This window comes from Rhinolophus sinicus, chromosome 3 (assembly GCF_057876585.1).
Source record: "Rhinolophus sinicus isolate RSI-liver-muscle chromosome 3, RSI-T2T, whole genome shotgun sequence".
NCBI classification, from domain to species: domain Eukaryota; kingdom Metazoa; phylum Chordata; class Mammalia; order Chiroptera; family Rhinolophidae; genus Rhinolophus; species Rhinolophus sinicus.
In genome coordinates, this window is record NC_142503.1 from 190,529,929 (window position 1) to 190,551,724 (window position 21,796).

The 21,796-nt window shown below is 51.6% G+C and overlaps 1 protein-coding gene across 11 annotated transcripts in view; it reads right to left on the reverse strand.

Annotated features, from left to right (window-relative positions):
• The window catches only part of TTC7B (tetratricopeptide repeat domain 7B), a 239,125-nt gene that overhangs the window by 26,151 nt on the left and 191,178 nt on the right, over positions 1 to 21,796 (reverse strand). For all 11 annotated transcript variants that reach the window (XM_074327043.2, XM_074327049.2, XM_074327048.2 and 8 more), the window contains one exon: positions 7,374 to 7,576. In XM_074327043.2, coding sequence (XP_074183144.2) covers positions 7,374 to 7,576 — 203 coding nt within the window. The remainder of the gene's footprint in view (positions 1 to 7,373; positions 7,577 to 21,796) is intronic.

Genomic DNA, 21,796 nt, shown 5'->3' on the forward strand with positions numbered 1-21,796 from the left:
TCCTGCCGCCCAGACTGACCTCTGCTGCCTGACCAGCCCCTGTCCTTCGGGTCAAGGGCCCACCCCCAGCCTGGCCGTGCAGAGGGCCCGTCCGTGACAGCAGCTCTGGTCTGGTCCATTCAGCCTCCCCTCTGAGCCCAGCTTTTGGTCTCTGCCTGGTAATTCATGCCAGCTGGGATTCCTACCCACTCCTTTCAACTCCTTTTACCCTTAATAACCTGGGTTACAGGCTCCAGAGAAATAGTCAGAAACTAATACTTAAAAGCAAAAGTACTATGCTTTTGGTCAACCATGTGCCATGATATATTTGCAATTCTGCTCCTCCAACTGCTGAAATTTGGTCATGTTAGAGCAGAAGGAAAGCCACACCCATGGTCAGCTCACTTGGAAAGATGTCTCCCTCACTGTCAAAAGGATACAGATGGGCTTCCACCAGGTGTGACCGAAATCAGAGAGAATGACAGTAATGCTCAGGGCTAGTATTTACAGAGCGATAACGCAGCCTGTATTTGCTCATTTACCCGGGACCATGACACCATTAAGGGGGCACTATTACCATCTCCATTTCCCGGCTGAGAAAATGGAAGTACAGGAAGATTAAGGAACTTAGCGCAGGTCACAGAGTTAATAAATGACAAAGCTGGGACTTGAACCCGGGCAGGGTGGCCCCAGTGCCATGCTCTCAGCCTCTCTGCTGCCCTGTCCTTCAAGCCTCAGACGCTTCAGTGACTCCACTAGCATCCAATCTCAGTATCTTCCAGGCCAGCGCGGCTCCTAAGTTGCAGTGTAACCTGGGGCAGGTTTCCAAGAGCAGTTTCCCTGTCAGTAAAAGAGACATTCTCCGTTTTACCTCACATAGGGACAACAAACACATCAGGTGTGGCGTTCGAGGTTTTCCACATCCTCGTAGAGGTTAATGCTATATTCATGCCAAGTATGAATAATTCTTGAAAAGGCCTCAAGCTATCAAAGGAGCTAACATGCAGCGCGTGCCATTAAAAGAAGGGAGAGAAGGGGGAATGAAGAACAGAGACCCAGACAGCCAACAGAATGCTCTCTTTTCTCCTTTGCACCGTTAGTCTGAATGCCAGTTATGGCAAGTGAAGATAGTAGGGAAATTAAGGTTTGTACACTTTTCAAGGACTGTTATTAACAAGCACACAGATGCACAGGAAAGGGGGGCAGTAAATAGTTCATGAGTCTTTCTTTAAAGAAAAAACTTGTTCTCCTTAATTTTAAAAGCATTTTTTTTCATCCTGAAGGAAAATAAAATATAATTAATAAATGAAAGAGCCTTCTCACTAGACTATGGTAAAGTTTTTTTCCTGTCAATCATTCTTTCCAAGTACGGAAAGAAAATCGATGCTTTGTTTGAAAGAAATCCACTCCTACAGACGAGCATTTGAAAGGGGAGGGGTATCTGGGTTCTGTTTCATTAGCTTAATTGTACCCGGGTCTTATCCAGAGTACCAGGAGGGATCAAAGGCCCCTCTTCAGGCCTGGTTTCTCCAGGGGAAGGATGTGTGACCCTGTCCTGTCTGTCTGTGCCCTGGGCTGCTCGTGGCCCCAGGTCCCCCTTACTAGATTGACGGATAAATCAGACCGATGCACAGACACCAGTCTCTGGAGTAACCCTGAAAAGTTCACCAACTTCAGGCTGTATCTCTCCTCCAGCAGAGGCACAAACTAGAAGACACACCGCTAACTAATAAAATATGAGACTCAAGCAATTTTGTCCAAATCTCATTAAACAGATGGACACTTTAAAAGATGGGAGAGAGAGAAGAGAGAAAAACACCCCAGTTTCATAATTTAGCAGTGCAAGCTGCCTTAGGCAAGCCAGAGCTCACCGCTTTCCCTCAATTCAAACCCTCTGTACCATCCTTTAGCTTGTCACGGATGGTGGGATAAAGCATTTGCCCACCGTGAATAAGCGTGCAAGCTGAAGCCAGTTTAAAAGAAACACGGACTTCACTCCCCGCTTTGAACTTCGAAACAGCCTTCTCAGAGTAATGTCAGTTAGTCAGCCTTGCTGTGATGAATTCAGGACCAATCTTGGGAGCTGTTAAAACAACTTAAAATGTAGTAAGAATCCGCCAGCTATATCCCCCTGCACTGAATGTCCCACGTCCTTCCAAACCCACCATCCATGTGGCGTGCCTTTGGGTATTTCACAGGAAAATGCACTTTTCAAACAGCTTAGCCATTCGCTCTGCCGGTCTTTGCTACGAAGGCATTCCCTTGGAATGGAACGGCAACACCACTTGTAAAGTGTTTACACTCCACGTCCCTCCAGATTTCTAATGTTTCAGAAAACACAAGATAATGGAGGAAAGCCTCAAAGGCGGCCTGTGTGTGAAACCTTTAGCCTGAAGCCATCTTGATTGAATGCAGGGTTTTCGTCCTACAATCCATCCACAGAGACAAACAGGCACTTGTGGACCCATCGTGCCCCAAACAAAAAGCTTTTCTATTATTAGATTGGCTCCTCACAATAACCTCAACACTGTTCTTCCACTGAGCAGAGGCCCTTCCAATTTCGCTGTGGTCCCCTTCTACAGCCCCCATCCTGGGGGTGCTCCCCAGCTGGGCAGGCCGGCCTTAGCCACACTTCCTTGGGAGAATCACCTGGGCCTAACCCATCACCTCCAAGGTGTCGCCTCCCAAGCATCTTCCCCTTTCTTTCCAGTGCTCTTTTATCACTATGTCCTCTGGCAGAGGGGCTGGAAATTACCACCTTTTCCCCAGTCTTCCAGCTACCATGCTTTGAATGTCTTCCCGTTCCTGCCCCGCCCTCCGCCTTGTCTTGGGACCTTTGACATTCAAAGGCATGGCCTCTAATGCTTTTAATCTCCATTTTCCCCACCTCTCACATCAGCTCTGAAATGTCCTTGGTTCTCTTGCCAGACTCGCCTTAGCTGAAGGGTATCCCTTCAGGGTGACGCGTCAGTTGTCTTCCCTCCCCTGCAGGGGTCAGGTAGGGGCAGGGGCTCTGGCTCTCCAGTGCCCCCTTCCCAAGCTTTGCTGGGCCCAGTCCTTCCCCAGCTCACAGTTCTCCAGGAAACTGCCTCCCTCTCTCCACAAGCTGTCCACTGGCCAAGTCCTGGTGACCCCCACCATCTGCTTCTGCTCCTCACCTTTTCTCAGCCTGTCAAGTGCATTGGAGGGAGACCTGAGCATCCTGCTAATATGTTCGAGGATAAGTTTATTTCTCAACAATACTTTCCCCTTCTAGCCTTATTAACTCCCCTCCACACAACCTTCTTTGTTCCCTTCCACGTTCATCTCTCTCCTATAAGCTCCCGTTCCTTTCTTTCCCTCACATCTTACACTCTGCTCTCAAAAGCCCAGGCCGACGTTATCAGAGGGCAAGCAGATGTCCCTGTTTGCAGAGCCCTCCTGGGAATTGTCCCTGGCTGCCCTGAGCCTCTGTGCCTGCCCCTGGCCTGGGCAGCACAGCCCAGGGATGCCATCCCTCCATCTACCATGAGCCCCATTTCTCTCCTGTATCTCGGCTCCAGATCGCAGAAGAACTGGTGGGGAAAGGTTGCCCTCCGTCCGTTTCGTTAATTCATTTTGGGTACTGGGAGCTACTGGCTTTTAAACATAGCATGCAAATATATGTAAATTTATACACTTATGCAAAGATGATATGATAATATGACTTTAGATTTTCTGGGAAAAGTCTGATCAGTCTACGTACGAATTCCTCCCCTTGTCAACACCATTGCTTTGTAATTCCCATCCGCTCAGCTCACTGCATCCCTAATACCTGCCCACATTCTGCTCTCTCTCTGCCTCTCATCTTCTGCTCACTCCTCATTAATATTAAACACTATTTTTCTTCTCCTTCTCTCTCTATGTGAATTTAAATACATATACGATGGCTAAAACTATTAGAAAATTTCACTGGGAGTTAATTTACGTTTCTCTTGTTAAGTCTGACCTTCTATTAACTTTAACGAAAACCATCTGCCAAGTCATTATTGCTTTTTAACTATTAATGTGTTTGCATTTCTGCTTAAATTGTACCTCTCCTGCAAGCTGGGGCAGGCGATCTGGCACATGCTCCCACTTACAACCCCTAGACACCGACAAGTAATTGTTCCTTATGGAGCAAGCGCGAGCTCCGGACTGTGCACAGCTTTCTGCAGGCGCCGTCGGCCACCTGGCCTCCATCTGGGTCAGACAATGTGGCTTCAGCCTCCGCAACAGCCCCTGCGGCCATGCCCCCAGCCCCCCTCCTTCCCCACGAGCACCAGTGCCGACGCAGACACACTCTCCCTGCTCTGTTCCATGTGAACCACACCAATCAGCCTGCAGTGGGTTCCTTGCCCTGGAACCTCCGTGGTGGCTCCTGGGTGGTCTCTGGTGCTCTTGTTCTGAACACTCCTGGTGCCGACCTTCCGAGCCTTGGCCCGGGCAGGTGTCCCTGGCCCACCCTCGCTTGCAAGCTCCTCTTCCTGAATGCCAGGCGCCCATCTCCGTCCCTGCCTCCCTCTGCCATGTAAATCTGGAGCCCTGCTTCTTCCCTAGGCCTGGATCTGGTAAAAAGACCAATTCTGATCCTGCTGCTGAGACCTTCCTTGTCACCGAGGGGCTTACACTCCAGTCTGGTTTCCAGGAGGGTACAGGCGGGTCTTTTGTGACTCAGTAGGAGATCTTCTGTTTCTTTGCTTAATCTGGGTCTGGTGCTAATATTACACTCATTTATATAGCTCAGGAAACTGAGGCACAAAGAGGGTAATTTGCCCAAGGTCCCAAAGCCAGTAAGTGACAGAACTGGGATTCGAGTCCAGGCCTCTGTGGCCAGGAGCTTCCTCCTGACCCTGCAGAGGGTGTGGGAGGCCATCTTCCTCCCTTCTTCCGGCCAAAGCCACAGAAACGCAGCTCTCCTGCACAGCGCGAGGGAGGCAGGAAAGAGATGCTGGGATGTGTCAGGGATGAAGGGCCTGGGGTTCCAGGGACTGCCCCTCCATGGCACCAGGGGTTCCCACAGCACAGTGGGGCTCCTGTTGGCTGTGGGGTGCAGAGCTGGGGAACACAGGCCAGTGTGCATCATTTAGAAGGTCTCCATGAAGGAACCATCCATGCCACCTTTTGGGAGTCAGACTGGTCCCGGTCAGTGGTCGGCTTCAGATGACGAAAATCTAAACTCCTCAAAACTTGTAGGCTTGTTGGTCTCAGCTTGCCTCCAGTCTGGATGGGTTTTGAATATGTCAGGATGCACTCAAGATTTTATTGTTATTATTATTTTCTACTGGTGAGACCTCCAAAGCAGCCAGTGTCTCTGAGTCAGAGAAAGCTCACCTGTTGCCCACGACCCAGCAGGCAAGGGCCCTGGCTCACCAGCTCTCCCATGCCCGGGCCACCACTGCTCCTTTCAGAAAGGAAAGCATCTGGCATTTGTCAGGCAGCTCAGGTGTCTTGACAAGCTCCAAAGGTGAAACCAAAAACTTTCCCAGTGCGATTTTCCTATTTGATCTTTTGTCTCATGTGTTCCCTTTGGGGACGAACAAGAAATAGTTCTCTGAATAATTGATAGGCCTCGAGGTAGAAACACGGTGCCTCTTTTTAATAAAAAGGCTGGGTACACGGCATTGATTATACCTTTTCTGCGATGCTCTAAAAAAAGCACGGAGATCTCAAAAGCACTTATAAATTCTTCTTACAATAGTGAGACAGAAATTAAAAGCCATGTAATATTTTTAATCAAACAAACTAATGTTTGGATAATATATAAAATTATAAAGCCGTATTGAGGTACGAAATGCTCACAAAGGGGCGTTGAAACAAAACGAAGTAGCTGTAATTATTATAAGGTCTGACTGATTTTTAAACCTGAAAATGACTGTTATCCGTTTTCTATTTAATGAGCTAGGCGCCAGGAACTCTGCTGGGCCTGTTATTCAAATCATTGCATTCAGTTCTTGCAAATGACCTGGCTAGGTCACAGCCCACTGCACAGACACATGGCGGCTCCTGGAGGCCACGCGACAAGCCCGAGCTTCCCTAGGAGTAAGGACGGGGGCTGAGTTTGGGCCCAGATGTGACTCGGAAGCACACACTCTTCCCACGATGCCTAATGCTGAGAACCAGCAGTTACTGCTCAGCTCTTGTACGTATTGCAATGTTACTATGACAAATGACAAGCAAACGCAGGCTTGGGGATCCTTCGGGGAACATTTTACTTCTTCGTTACCAAACCATATCCTCTTCAGTTGTGGATGAAAACTCACAGCCTATTGAGTTGAACGTTTCATTTTACAGAAAGGAAACTGAGTGCAGAGGGTTTATGGGCTTTCCCCAAAGTTAAAGAGCCAGAGAGCGACACTGCTGGGGCCACAACTCTGCCCCTGGACTCCTTGTCCAGTGCTCGCTTTTCCGTATCACACACCATTGATTACAGACGCCGGGCTCCCAAGGGCAGCGGACACAGAGGGCACCTCTGGTTCATTAGTAGCTTTCCTTTCCTCTGGTTCATTAAGTCACAGATGTCCTACCACTAAGAATGAAATAAAAACTCAGTACCTGAGCCTAGCATGCAGGCCCAGACAGAGCAGGACGGCTTTCCCCAGCTCCTTGGACCCGGTTCACTTGCGCGATTCAATTCAGACTGTCACAGGAAGACAACAGCAGGCTGATGGCTGAGCTCAGCATATGTTCTTAACAGATGAGACCCTCCAGAGTGGTAGGTCTATTCCCCCACCCCACGGAAACCGAGGTAGTCAGGTGGCCAACCCCAAGGCGAGGGAAGGAGGGGAGCCCCAGGCTTCTGGCCCGGGCATCCAGAAGAGGGATGTGTACATTTCTCGAGAGCCACTTCCCCACACAGTGTGGAAACTGGGGGGACTTACCTGGATCCTCCTCCGTCCTCTGACAGGATGACCCTACTAGCCAGTGGCCTCGGAGACAAGCTGGAGTCTCCAGCCCCCTCCAGGGAAGAGGGCTTCCCTGTTTGTAAAGTGCTCTGACTTTTGTACTGAAGTGTCCCCGGGGGATGGACACCCCCCAAGGTGGCTGCTATAAGCAGTGTGGAGACCAAGATGACAATGACAGTGCCCAGGGCCACAAGAATGTCTTCATGAAGCCCAGAGCCTCAGGGTAGCTTGGGCTGCTGGCCAGGCGCCCCCTGACTCAGACTCTCCCTTCACCACAGAGGACCACCGGGTATGGCTGCCAGCTCCTAGGGCCTCCACTTACATGAACCACAGCAGGGACGGCGCCCGCTGGCTTTGTGCACTGGGACAGCCTGGCAAGCTAATAATGCGTCTGGCCTTTGGAACCAGAACAGGGTTTGAGGGTATTGCGCTACCTGCAGCTTCCAAGCAGAGCCCCATCCAAGAGTGGGGGTCCCGCCGTAGGTCACTCACCAGTCGCTGCATGCTCTTCACGTGGGTGGGGCTGATGGATAAGGCTTCTTCGTACCACCGCAGGGCTTCCTCAAGGTTCCCTCGGAGCTCGGCAACCTGGCCACGCATGTACAGGACGTTGTGGGACATTGGGAAGAGGTTGGCAGCTTCTTGGGTACAGGCTGTGGCTTCTGCAGGCTTTCCAATGCCAATGTAGACTTCAGCTGTGGGGAAGACAGAAGAGTCAGATGCTTTCCTGCCTCAGTGCCCTGCAGAGGCCCTGCGAATGGCTGTGACTCTGGTTGGGGACATTTATTTACATTCCCCCCACGGGAGTCTGGCAGGGGCCCATCTGGAATACACAGGGCCCAGAGCCAGGCAATCCCCCACCCTGAGTGGAAACGGCTGCAGGCTGACAGTCTTTCACGCCCACAGTTACACAGGGACTTGAGTCACTCATACTGTGGGACCTTGAAGGGGACATGTGTCACCACCGAGAGGGGAGTGAGGCCTGCCTGTGTCCGTCCCCACCCAGGACACCTGCCCTTGCTCTGACAACCACGGAGACAGGGCTGCAATGAGCTCAAAGACAAGCAAGCCGGAGGCACACAGCCCCTCACAGCCCGTCCCCCTGGTGCCACAACACGTGACAAGGGCAGCAGACCGTGGCTACATGTTTATGGGCGTGAAATAAAATGGCTGTTCCATCAGACGCTGCCCTCCGACCTGGGAAAGTTACTGCACCCTGGAGACTATTAACTGTATAACATCCACAAAGCCCTTTGGAAAACCAAGCTGTCACTTTCAAAAAAGCAGGAAAATGACCTTTCCTCCCAGCTCAGGCCCCAACCCTCCCAACTCTATGTGGAGGGTCACAAATGGCTCTGCAGCCCCGGCCGCCCCGAAAGAGCCCATCACACAGGTCCAACTGCCACCTGTCTGTCAGGAACACGCAAGTGCCCTCCTCTCCTTTCCACCTTGTCATCACAGGACCACCACCTTCCCAGAGCTGGGCCTGCATCTGCAAGGACGTCAGACTCCTCTCCCTGCTCCTCAGCCGTGTCAGCCAAGACTGCTGCCCAGAGCCCTGCCCAGGCGGCCGCTGTGTGCTGGGCCCACTGACCCCTCCTCCTACTTCCAGGCCAGCCCCTTCCTCATCTGTTCGGGCCTTGACCACTGGCCGCCACTCCTGGCACAGATGTCTGCACCTGTCTCTCCAAGTTACTTGTATGTATGTTAATATACTGTGTATAATATAATGCACGCAAACATAGAAACGGCAGAAGAACACAATAGAAAGTAGAAAACTTTCACTATTTTCTTTGCGCACCTGACGAGTGTGTCCTGTCGGCAAGGCTTCCTTGAGCCCCCACCTCCTGCCTCCCACCAGCTGCTGCCAGACCAGCCCCTGAGGCAAAGCTCTGGTTGGGTCGCTCCCCCTGCAGAAAAAACGTCCTTTCTGAAGGCCTTCCTGCTGCTCCCACCCACTCAGCACGACCCAGTTCCTTTCCCTGCTTTCTTTTCCTCCCTATACCAACTGATAGGTTTATCTTGTCTCATTACTGTCCCTCTAGAACGTAAGCCATACGCCGCACGAGGGCAGGGAGAATGTGCTGTTCACTGCCGGGTCCCCAGTGACTAGAACACTGCTCAGGAAACAGTTGCTGAATGAATGAATGAATGAATGAATGGTAACAGTAACAATAACAGTGGTTAACGAGTTCAGGAAACAGGAGCTTTGCGCCAAGAAAGGCTCTCATTTTCCCTTGCCTCTGTGCAGTGATCCCATAGGTACTGTTATACAGACAAGGAAACTGAGGCACAGAGAGGCTGAACAACTTGTCTAAGGTCCCAGGGCAAGTTAGGGGCAGAGCCTGGCTTGGAGCCTACGTTCTCGTCCTCTACAGAGAACAGTGTCTCCCCTGCACCAAATAATATCCAGGTCCCTTTTCCTGGCATTCAGAGCCCTTGGTGACCAGTTCCAACTTGCCCCCAACCTGTGTTCCTACTGCGCCCTGAACCCCCGGGCTCTCGCATGGTAAGCACTGCTGTTTCTGCACTCGCTTTGGTTTATTCTCTTGTGATACCATCAGTCCCCCAACCCTCTTCGAGGCCTAGCTCAATTGTCACCATTCCTGGGCGCCTGCTCTGACCCCACCCCGCCCCCCAGAGGGGAGCCCAGCCTCTGCACCTCTCTGTGGCTGTGTCCCTGGTGTGTTCTTGTGAAGGGTCTTGCTGTGGATCCATCTTTGCAGCTTCCCACCCCCAGCTTTAAGCCCAGAGACGGGAAAAGCCCAGGTGGTGTCACAGGGTTGCAATCTGTGTTGACGCTGCTGACTTCTGGCCCTCGCCCAGCCTGATGGCGCCTCTGCTCAGCTCCCTGGTGACCAGTTACACCACTGATGACTCCTTAGGCCAAGAGGAAGCCGTGGAGAATGTGGCCCTGCTGAGGCCCAGAGCCACCCTGCAGCTCCCGCTGTCAGGTCTTCCGTCTGTCAGGCCTCCCTCAGCAGGGAGCACAGAGGGGAGGGCTGGCCCAGGGACCCGGGGAGGAGAGGCCGGAGCGCCCATCAGACATGGAAACTCAGGCAACGCCAGCACGTTACAGAGCCCTGACGGTGGCAAAGCTGGCAGCGCACCTGCCTCACCTGCTCTGGAGACTCAGCTCACCTGGTACTGACCGAGCAGGTACTTACTACACCCGGGGCTCTACAGGAACAGAGACGACACTATCTGTCCTCTGGTTTGGGCCCTCCTGGGAGATAAGCACCCTCCTAGTGACACCGCAGGGCCGGCCAATGTCTTTCAGTAACAGTTCTTTCCGGCTCTTGCCAGAGTCAGACGTGTGCCCACGGTGGGTTCAGGTTACCTGAGCGCGGCAGCTTCTCGGACAGCTGTGTGGAATGCTCCTCTCCCTGCACACTTGTTCCTGACGTGCTTCCATTCTGGGGGTGCATTTATGTCCGTTCCCAAGCTCCCCAGGGCCTATGGTCTGTGGGTGGGTAAGAGGTAAGGCAAACCAGGCCTCTCCCTCTGCATCACTACAGGAAAAGGGCCAACTAAGAGAGCGGGGATTCAATGCTTCCGGGATTTTTGTACCAAGATTCAAGCGGGAGGGGGCGGGGGGCTTATACCCCAACATGACATGTGAGTCCTGTGCATGGAGGGTCCTCTGTGAGGCTACCGTGTCGTCGTCAGCCAAACAGCTGAGCTCTAGCTCCCTTCATGTGAAGAGGAAATGGAAGGCGGAGCTGAGCTGAGCCATGATCACGAAGGTGGGAGAAAGATCCAGGCCTCCAAGGGCTTCTTTTCAATGGCACAGAAGTCGGAGGAGGAAACCGAGTCACTGATGAGGCCTGCACTCCTGAGGCAGACAAATGCATGGCCTACGCTGCTCCCGGGTCCCTCCATTTCAAGGTCAAAGGCAAGGACGTAGGGCACAGTGTACTGCAGTGATGTGCAAACCTTTTCCCCCATGGAGGCTCTTTTTTCCAAATTGGTCTTAAGAGTGTGCCTCCTGCCTCCCCCTTGGCTTGGCCCCCTGTCCCGGCCTCTGAGGCACTGCTGGGGACCTCCGGGTTCTAGGGTTCACATCCTGTAAGCCACAGCGTCATGAGAACACTGAAGGTGTGGTTCCCGCACCTGGGCCTGTGTGTGGCCCTGGGCAAGGCAGTCAGCCCCTCTGGGCCTGTTCACCGTTGAGGGGCCAGGATGCTGGCCTACATCTCTCCCTGGGCAGCGGTAAGGACCAGCTAGGAGCGTGGAAGCCCAGAGCCCAGAGGGCTTGAAAATGGCGAGGGTAAGGCTCAGTCGGGCCTCACCCCTTTGAGGGTACAGAGTGAGGAAACTAACGTGCCCCGAGGTAAAATGACTCATCCAAGCCCTGTGGCTCTATTTGGCCGAGTCTGTGTTTGGGAGACGCAGGTCCAGCCTTTCTGTTTTACCAGGGCTCCTTTGAGGCAATGGCTCCGAACACGGACATACCTGGCAGGTACTGCAGGCTGGGTTCCACACCACGGCAATAAACCTAATATCGCAATAAAGCGAGTCACACGCATTTTTTGGTTTCCCCGTGCATATAAAACTCACATTTACACTACACTGTAGTCTCTGTTAGTGTGCAGCGGCATTAGGTCTAAAATAACAATGTACACACCTTCATTACAAATCCTTGATTGCTAAACAATGCTAACCGTCACCTGAGCCTTCATCGCGATCTTTTTGCTGGTTGAGGGTCAGGCTTACCTCCAATTGTAAAGACTGTAATGTCTGAGAAGCGCAACGAAGCGAGGTACGCCAGTCAGCATCCCCCCTTTATGAGGACATTGCATCTTAATGGGGCACAAAGTCTCCAGAAATGAAACCTTAGTGGTGGGATTTCTGCCATCAATCAAATCCTCTGGGATGGGGTTAGGGGACCAGAAGGAAAGGACTTCCTGGAAACCCCCAAGGGGCCTTCTCACCCAGGCACATGCTGGTTCCCCAGAATACATGGAGGCCATGCAGGCATTTACAATGAGCTTCCGCTGCTTGGGAAGCCTTCCTTCCTTCCTGGGAGTGAGTCCACAGCTCCCATAAGGACCAACCTCTCTCCAGAAGAGGGTTTCACAAATGTCTACCCCTGATCCCTCCTCTGCATTTCCATAGCACCTGTGTAACCTCTACCATCCCCTCAGGCACAGCATCTGTGCGAGGGGACCCTCCAATCCTGCCTCTTGTTTGTGTCAGGTGCCCATCTGCCACAGCCCCCCCCCCCACTCCCGCCCCTAGGTCCCATCGGATTGATGCATTTGGGAGGACTGGGGCTTGCTCATGGTGGCCCCTCAGAGCTCTCTCTGTCTAGTGCCTTGTCCCTTGGATGCCTGCATTCTTGGTTTGTTCTTACAGGCATGACACTGGGCTCTACCCCTGCAACAGGGAGGCCAGCAGTTTGGGACGGGTGAATTCCATTCAGCTGCGATTCATTAGGGAGCCCAGCTGAGACCAGAAGTCAAGCCACACCCTCCGATTCAGTCTCCGTAGCAACAAAGCTGGGAGTCTGATTTGCATCTCCCCACCCTGCCTATTTCTTAACCAGCTCAGAACCCAGGAGGTAGAGGAGTAGCATTCATCCTTTCCTAATGCCTCCAAAATATGATCAGTTATTATCTTTTCTGAAGAAAACTATGAGCAACTCCCAGCCACCGTCATCTCTGCGTCTCAGCACAGGCTCTAGCACTTAGTAGGTGCTCAAGACAAGTTTGTAGGTGAATGAAGGCTGAATGAGGGTTAGAGGAGGGCAACCACTTCTGTGGCCCAGGTCAGTGAAGAGAGTCAGAGGCCAGAGAAGCAACAGCAAATGACATCTCCCTGACCCTTCCACCAGGGGCTAAATTCAAGTTAAAAGAACAAATAAACAGAGGGCCTTATGAGCTTATTAAGAGATGTAAGAACTTGTACAGAAGGAACAACAACACAGAGGGCAGCTGGCTCTGGGAACTCAAAGCCGACACTAACACACTACGATGTCAGGGTTCCCCGCCGCAGGGCGGGCTCTGAAAAGTGACTCCCTGAAGGAGTCACAGGGATGAAGATTCTGTCCTGGTTGCTGGCAGCTGACAGCGTCTAACTAAAGGAAAGGGGCTACTCAGGGTCATGGACCTTTCTACCTCATTCTGAGAGCTCAGCCTCTAAGCTCTGGCTCCTCTGAATCCCTTGCTTTGTCCCTGTCACCAGGGTACTATGAGAAATGTTGCAAATAAATTCCCTCCTCTGCTTGCAGACCTTCATTGGTTCCCTGCTGCAGGTGAATGTAACATGTTTGCTTCGCATTCACAGTTAGGGCCCTGCCACCTTTGCAAATCCCTCCCTCTCTGTTCAGCTCCTGGTCTCACTTCCACAACTCTGCTGGTGCCGTCCCTTCTGCCCCAAATGCCTTTCATGAATTGTCATCTGTGGAAGACCCACACTCTCCATTCACTCCAGTCTCCGCCAGTCTCTACCCTGCACACGATTTCCCCAGACGCTCCTGGGTAAACCATGTCTCCGTCACGCTGTGGGTGCTCTGGGCAGTCCCTCACCCAGCTTGCCTTGTACTGCAGGGTCCTGCGTGTGTCCCACTAGATGCCATGCTCCTGGAAGGCTGGTATCAAGCTGGCTCCATCTCTGCATTGTACCACACCCCTAACTCTGCCTTGCACAGAAGACTTTCTGAAGTTATTTGCGAAACCAAACTAAAGATGTGCTCTGTGAAGGTCTGAGCTATGCTGTGAAGGTCTGAGAACTATTGCTTCCTTGAGGCGAAGAGGTATTCCCGCCTGGGGAACTTCAGCAGCAAGGCTGGGAACTGGCTCCGACCTGCCTGCCTGGGTTGTGCGGGTTGGGCACTGTGCAAAGGCGCTGGGCAGAGGGTGGCTGAAATCCAGCCTCGACTCCACTGGCCGGCTGTGTGCCTGGCACTGGGCTGCAACTGTCCCAGAAATATGAGGAAGCGCTTTTCTTCTCACAAAGGTGCCTTTGGCTAGCCAGGCCTGCTCCCTGGGGTTCAGTCTACTCGGAGGACACCTTTTATGGAACTCACACAAAGGGGCAGAAAATGGTAGAGGCAGCCCAAGGGCTGCACACAGTGTGGGTGCCATCACACCTGCCAATCCACCTGAGGTCCGGCAAACAGGGAGGAAGGAAGGACTGCACCCCAGTCTTGCAGGCCAGGCCTATAGGCCAGCAGGCAGGGAGCTCGGCCAGCCGACTCCTTGACCCCTAAAACCATTTCTTTTACTCCAAACCCTGCTTCCCTAAAAAGGGGGGGGGGACTTGTGCTTGGGAAGCAAACCTTAGCAACTTGGTCTGGGACATGCCCTGCCCCTGGAGGGCAGAGGAGTCCCCAGGGGAACACAGGTGTCTGCCCGGAGCCACGGGTTCTCCCTGGGCATACCTCCCGTGTCTTCATGCCTTCGCTCTTTCATATCAAGATCAGCACGAGGGCCAAAGAGAAAAGGGGTCAGATGTCCTTAGGAGGTTCCTGTCATTGAGGTCGTGGGGAGGGCTTCATCCTTATCAACTCTCACTGGAATTGCTCTTTACAGTTTCTTTGTTTGGGGACTCCGGAAGTGAAAGGAGGATGCCACGGTCCTACCTGAGCTTCTCTGGCCCAGGCCCAAGCTGGGGTCTGCAGTCCCTAAGAAGAGCAGAGCCCAGGTCCTGTCCTCACTGAGGGCCTGACCAAGGCCTCCCACAGCGTCTTGGCTGCCAGACTGACACTCATTTCCGAGGACGCGAAGGGCTGTCAATCTGTGCAGTGATCCCTTCCCCAGGGGCTCGGTGGGATGGAGAGACAATCTCCGTATCCCCACTGCATTTGCGGCACACTTTATCCCTTCCCAGGCCTTGCCCAGCTGTTTTCCTGACTCCTGAGTCCTTTCCCAGAGTCCCCCACCCCCTTGGCTGACCTTGACTCATCATTTCAAGAGAAAACAGAAGCTAGCTGAGCTGACCTCGCGTCTCTTCTCGCACCAAACCCACAAGCCCATGGTTGTGCATCCACGCTGCCCCACTTCTGCTATAACCGAGGGCCAATCCCTCTGCCTGTGCCCTGGACCCCACCAGTCTAGTCCCTTCTCGAGAGGTCTGTGCCTTCACATGTCCTCTCTCTCTTTTGGATGACAAGGGTCTCAATACTAACTTGATCACCCCATCAGCCATCAATGTGATTCAGTGTTGGCCATTTTTAAACCCCCTTCCTCGACCCCACATTCCTCCCCAGCTGCCGCTCATGTCCCCACTCTGCTCCACAGGGGTTCTTACAAGGAATGTACACCCGGCCGCCCTCCTCTTCCTCACTTGCCATCCGCTCTGCAGCCCACGTCAGCATGGCTCCAGCTCTACCATGCCACTAAAGCCTGTGTTGTCACGGTCACCAGCAAATCCCAGCTGCAGAGTCCAGCAAAAGCTTTTGTCTCCACCTGACTCAGTTTCTCAACCACGTATCCTACCAGTCACACCTCCCTACAAACAGTTACTTTTTTACGTTATTTTTTTTTATCGGCTTGCTACCTGCTGAGCACTCCCCATGCGTTATCCTGTGTCACTGTCCCAACTGTCCTTGTTTTGCAGAGGAGAGCACTGGGACTCAGAGGGATTAGGAATAAGCTGCCCAGGCCACCCTGCTGTGCAGACCAGGTGGGACCAGGATTCCACTCTCCCCACTGGTGATTACAGGCTGCTCTGTGCCCCCTTCAATGGCCTCCACACCGCCTCTCCCGGTCTCCTCCCACCGTGCTCCCCACTCTCTTCTGTTTCTTTGGCCTTTCTTCTTCTCCCCAGATTTCCAACGTGGAGGTGGGAGGCTCAGGTCCCTGGCCCAGCCCTCTCCCTCCTCCATCGACATTCCCTTCCTAGGCCTTCTCATCACCCTCCCTGGTTTTAATCCCCATTCCCCAATTTGTTTCCAGCCCAAATCTTAAGTGTGGGCTTGAACACCCAGGGCCTGCCTGACTTCCTCACTTGCATGTCCCCAGGCACCAACATTTCTCAAATAGGACTCAAGGCTTCTCTTCCTCCCTGACCCCAACACATCCGCCCCCCCCCCCCCCCCCCCCGGCTTCCATTGCAGAAAATGGAACCACAGGCCACCCATGGGCTCGAGCCCCAAACGCAGGATTCTTCCCTCCCCCCCACATCTAGTCCATCAGCGAGTGCTATCAGGTCTACCTCAGAAAGCAGCCGGGTACCCACTCCTCCCACCTCCACCGGCACCACCTCAGCCAAGCTGCTCTCCCCTCACGGGAACCAGCATCCCTGACTTTCATTCTGCTCTTTCTGCTTCCACTTTGGCTGCCTTTCATTCCATTCTCCACATTGAGGGAGTGATCTTTTAAAACCTCAGTCTGATCTTTTCACTCACCCGCTTGAAGTCCTTCAATAGCTTTTCAGGGCTTTTCAGATTAAAGGATCTGGCATGGCCCTGCCTCACGTTGGGCCACTTTGTTGCTTTCTCTTTAGGTTTAAGCCCCCGGGGCCCCTGCCATTTCTCCAACACGCAGCTCCGCGGGCGGGGCCTGCAGGCCTTTCCATGTGCTGTCCTGGGCCTCCCACCATTGTCCTGACCAACTGCCCAGCACTCCTCAGCTCCCTGCTCCCAGTGCTCCTGCCACCACCGGCTCCCACTTGGGGAAGACCTCTGCTGCCATTTCTCACGGGGAACCACTCCCTTCCCTTATGTCACTCGGCACGGTGGGAACGAAGTCTCCTGTCACTGTTTTGTTTCGCATTTGTAAACTGCATGAAGGGAGAGACGCTGTCTGTCTTCATGACCACTGAACCCCAGAGCCCAGCTCCGCCTGTGGCATGCAAACAGATGCTCAGGGCTAGTGGAGAGCCCAGCCTGGGCTACAGCTGGGGTTCTGGGGCCACGCTGGCTGGGTCTGAATTCCGGCCTCTCCACTTATTAGCCAAGTAACCCCAGGCAAGTGATTGACAGCTGTGTCAGTGTCTTCATCTGTAAAATGAGATGAACAGAATCTTTGTACCTCCTAAGGCTGCCATGAGGACTAAACAGGTGAAGACAAAGTCCATTGAATAAGGTCTGACACATGCATGGTCCTGGATAAACGCTAGTCACCTGCTAGTTGTAGACCATTCATTAAACCGCCCGGGGCAGAGGAAGGGGCAGGTCTGGTGGGGCTGACTGATCAAGGCTGGCTCTGGGTCAGGCAGGCGTGAGCCCTGGGCACCGCGCGTTCCCTCCCACAGGTGCTCCCGGTGCGGTGACAACACCACCTGTCTGGGAGCTGTCTTCATTTCGTCAGGGTGGCCTCAGGGTGGCCGTGCCACAGGACTGTCCCTGGACCCTGCTGAGGCAGCCCCAGGTGGCTGGGAGGGGCCTGGTTGGGGGAGGGGCGAAGGGTCCAGGCCAGGCCAGGGCCAAGGAATTCGTGAGAGTATCACAACTTTAAATTCCCAGCAGAAATCTGAAAATCTGATCTTGCACATCTAAGAATAGCCGTTGGTTTCGACTGTGAGAGGTGCCAAAGTAAAAGCTATAATTATTAGTAAGTAACAAGCAGAAATTAACCACCTACTGCAAAGTCATTTTTAGCTGCCATCCCAGTGTGGGAATTGAAAGACGGGCACCAAGAAGCTGTGTGGCTTGGGAGAGGCTCTGATTCAACTCTGAATTACTGTGACTATGAATTTCCGACGGTCAACAGTAAGGGTTGCATTCTAAAGAAGCTGGATGGCCCTAGTGAGATGTGTTTTGAGGTGTAATCTCCTAGAATGCTCTGATTCAGTCTCCTGACTCCTGCCGTCCTGCAAAGCAGAGGAAATTACCTCTCTGACCTTCTTCATACAATGATGAATATACAAATGGCACTGGAAGATACTTGGAACTTTCGGGAAAAGAGACCATAAAAAATGGGTAGCTGCTTTCTAAATAGCCTATGAAGCCTAGATGCCATAAATAGAAGATTGATAACTGTATTTAAAAAATCTGGCAAGAAGACAAAAAACACAAACAAAATAAAAATGAGGGGAAATATTTCTAGCACATATCACAGACCCAAGGCAAATTTCTTTGACATATAATAAATGCTTACAAATCAAAAAGAAACACTCAGTATCTAAGAAGATAAATGGGCAGAAGCCATGAACAGACAACTGAAATACCATTTTCACCTTCAGATTGGCAAAGATCCAGAAGTTTGATAATTTGTGGGGTGGGAGGGACGTGAGAAAATGGGCATTCACACATTGTTGACTGGAATGTAAATTGGCACAATTCTGTGGAGGCAACCTGACAAAATTTATCAAATTAAAGAGTATATACCCTTTGATCCATCAATTCCACTTTTAGGAGTTTATCTTACAGATACAGAACAATACATGTAAGGATACATATTGATGCATTATCCACATTGTAACAGCGAAATACTAGAAATAATCTAAGTGTTAAATCAAGAGAGTACTGGTTAAACTATGGTAAATTCATACAATGGGTTTCTACTATGCAGCTGTTACAAAGCATGAGTCGGCCTTATGTGCTGATAAGCAGTGATCTCCGAGGGTGTATAACATCTCTGGAAGGTACACAGACTGCTAACAGTGGGTGCCTGTGGGTGAGGGTGACTGAGGCTCAGCGGTAGGAGGGAGCCTTTTTACTCTATGTCTTTTTTACCTTTTCAACTGTGTAACAAATGCATGTATTATTTATTCAAAAATATTTTTAAAAAAATTGTCACGTAGGTCCAAACAAACCAACGCACAAAACATGTGCAAACCAGGCAGGTCGGCTACTGAGTGACCAGAGGAGTCCAGGTCAGGAGGAGGAAGGCCTGAGGGAAGAGGGAGCCCAGGGCTCAGGTCCGTCACATAGGAAGGAGTGACGCTGTGTGGTCAAGCATACCTGGTCTACCTCGGTTGGTGCTCCCCTCTGGCCTTCGGCCAGATTCCTCAAAGAGCAGACGAGGTTCAGGTGTCCTATTCATGATCTCTTTGCCATTCAAGTGGGCATACAAGTGGCCCAGGGACCCTCTCATACAATGGAGTGGAAACCTGAGGTCGTCTCAGAGTGACCTGACCAGTGAGCCTGAAATCTGGAGCCCCCCGGGGCTCCCACCACGTGTTCCCACAATGCTCATCTCACCAGAAAAAACAACCGAGAGAGAAGAGACCCACCAACACCACAGAAATACCAGGGCCTTGGGTGTTAGGCTTTGGTCTAACTAGTTTCTTCTAGAGCTCGCAGAATTTACAGAATCTGGCAGTACTGCTAGAGCTGTTGATGGACGCAGATGTTAGCTGGTTTCCATAGGCTGTCAAAAAACACGGGTCACTTTTATTTTGCCTCTCAGAGCAGCAGAGCTCAAACTACATATGGGAAAACTTTACAGTTCAGTGAGGCTGTCTTTTTGAATTTCTTCTGAATTTACCTCTTCAAAGACTATGCGAATATGTGATAGGCTTCTAAATCTTGACTCAAAGTCATTGCTTTGAAAGAATCAATATGGCACAAATCCTATAAAGATTCTAATTTACTCCATTCATTCAAATTACATATAATATTCACTATATGCGCGCAAGCAGTATGCATATTCTGCCCAGAGTTTATCAGGCAGGTATGACACTCGATTACCATAAGTTCAATTCCATCAACTTGTAGAATGTTAAAAGCCATACCCGTTAACTAGCGGGAGAGCTTTATTCTGTCCTATTGGCTACAGCAATGAGACATGGATGTTACATGATTATATAAAAATTCAAGGGTAGCTCTAATGTTCTAACAAGTGGCTACCAAATTTCCTCCCAAGAGTCATCGTAGGCCCCACAAAGGGGAACAGAACAGTGGGTAACTAAGTGGGGGGCAGCAAGCCACTAGTGACTCTCACTCAGGGATTAACTTTTCCCAGAAGCAAGCTAGAGAAGCAGTGCCCGTAAGCTCAAGGGGGCGAGTTCCAGCCCAGAAGGAAGCATTCGGCCCTTCTGGTGTTTTAGATGTTGGCCCTTCAGAAACTGGACTTCATGCCCAATTTGAGAGACAGCCCTGTCCCTGCACTGGCTCTGCAGGTTCAGCCAGTCTCTCTGGTGGCCCGACACTAAAACCATAGTCCTTTCTGTTCTCTGCAATCATTCGTGAAGGCGACTGACTAGGACACACAGGCCTGGCCCAGGGACAGGGCTTCTCCGCAGGAGAGCTGTGGAAGAAGGCGTCACTGCCGCGGCCCTGCCCTGGCTCATGGAGGACCCGGGAGAGGCCCAGTGCTGGCAAGCATCTGTGCAGGAAGAACAGTCAGCACCCTCATGAATCATCCCTCTTTTGTACTTCGGCTTAGAGGAATATCATTTGTTAATTTACGGTAGTTGTTATGGCTCAATTAAAGATGATGACACAGAAGAGGCTGGCTGAGCTTGGCTCTGGGACATGCCAAAGCCAGGTAAATCCAACCATGTTTTCACATATGAAGATCTGCCAATGGGTCCAAACGAGGTTGAACATCATACAATTAGCCTTGGCAAAAAAGGAGTAAACAGATGGACAACAGTGGATAATAAGCACTTTCCTCAGCCAAATTTGGGCTTTTACCACCCACCCTGAAAGGCAAACCTGCAAGGCCCAGGTGGGGTCTTGCTGATCAAGTGATACGTGGAGGGACAGACGTTACCTTTGATGTAGAAATATAAATATGTAAGTAAATCAACAGCCATCACCGGCTCAGAGGCTGTACAGCGGGGTTCTCGTTGCTAAAAGGCCTGTGTGCTGGATTTATTTTTGGGATTTCCAGCTATACAGAAACAGCCGCGTGAAACTGGAGGGGCAATTGTACCTTCCTAGGTGAGTTTCCAGCTCAGCAGCTGCTGTACCCACCTCCCTCTCCGTGAATTACCAGGAGTGCCATCAGAGAGTGGGAACATCGGACACACCGCCAGTCCTCTGGCTTTGATAGGGCATCTGTGTCATCTATACACCTGTCCCCTCTCCTGGGGACTCCAAGACTTCACTGCAGGGTGTGCCACGCACTGTGTATCAGCCCTAGGAGATGGGCACTATTAACCCGACTGTACAGATGGGGAGACTGAAGCTGAGAGGGACGCTATTAACTCAAGTCTATACAGCTGCTAAGTCGTAGAGCTGGGACTCCACTCCAAGTCTGCAGGACTCCCAGACTTCTGGGCTCGGGACACTGTGCTATGCTGTGTCCTGAGAAGAAAGTCTAAGGCGTAGCTCTCTGGCTCCGGCAACAGTACAAACCCTGCACCCCACACAGCAAGCTCCCTGGGATCCAGGAAGTCTGATTCAGAGAATCTTCCCCGGATGCCTGCTCTGTGCCAGCCTCTGGATCGGGGTACTGAGGCAAGGGAGGAATGGGCAGATACAGGGTAAGTCATGGTTCCTGCACAGAAGTACAGTAGTCCACCCTTATCCACGTTTTCACGCGGTTTTAGTTACCTGAGGTCAACCGCAGTCCGAAAATATTAAATGGAAAATTCCGGAAGAAAACCAGTCTTTAAAGAAAGCTTTAAATCACACACCGTACTGAGTAGCATGATGAAATCTCGCGAGTCCTGCTCTGTCCCTCCTGGGATGTGACTCCCTCCTTTGTCCAGCATATCCACGCTATATATATGTATATATAGTACCCACTCCTTAATCACTTAGTAGTCGTCTCAGTTGTCAGACCGACTGTTGCAGTATCGCAGAGCTTGTGTGCAGTAACCCGTACTTTACTTAATAATGACCCCAGAGTACAGGAGTCATGATGATGGTGATTTGACAGGCCAAAGAGAAGCCAGAAAGCGCTTCCATTCCATTAGTAGTTATTGTTGTTAACCTCTTACTGGGCCTAATTTATACATTAAACTTTATCATAGGCATGTATACATAGGAAGTAACATAGCTATGTAGTATTTGGTACTATCTGCAGTTTCAGGCATCCACTGGGGATCTTGGAACATACCCCCTGTAGATAAGG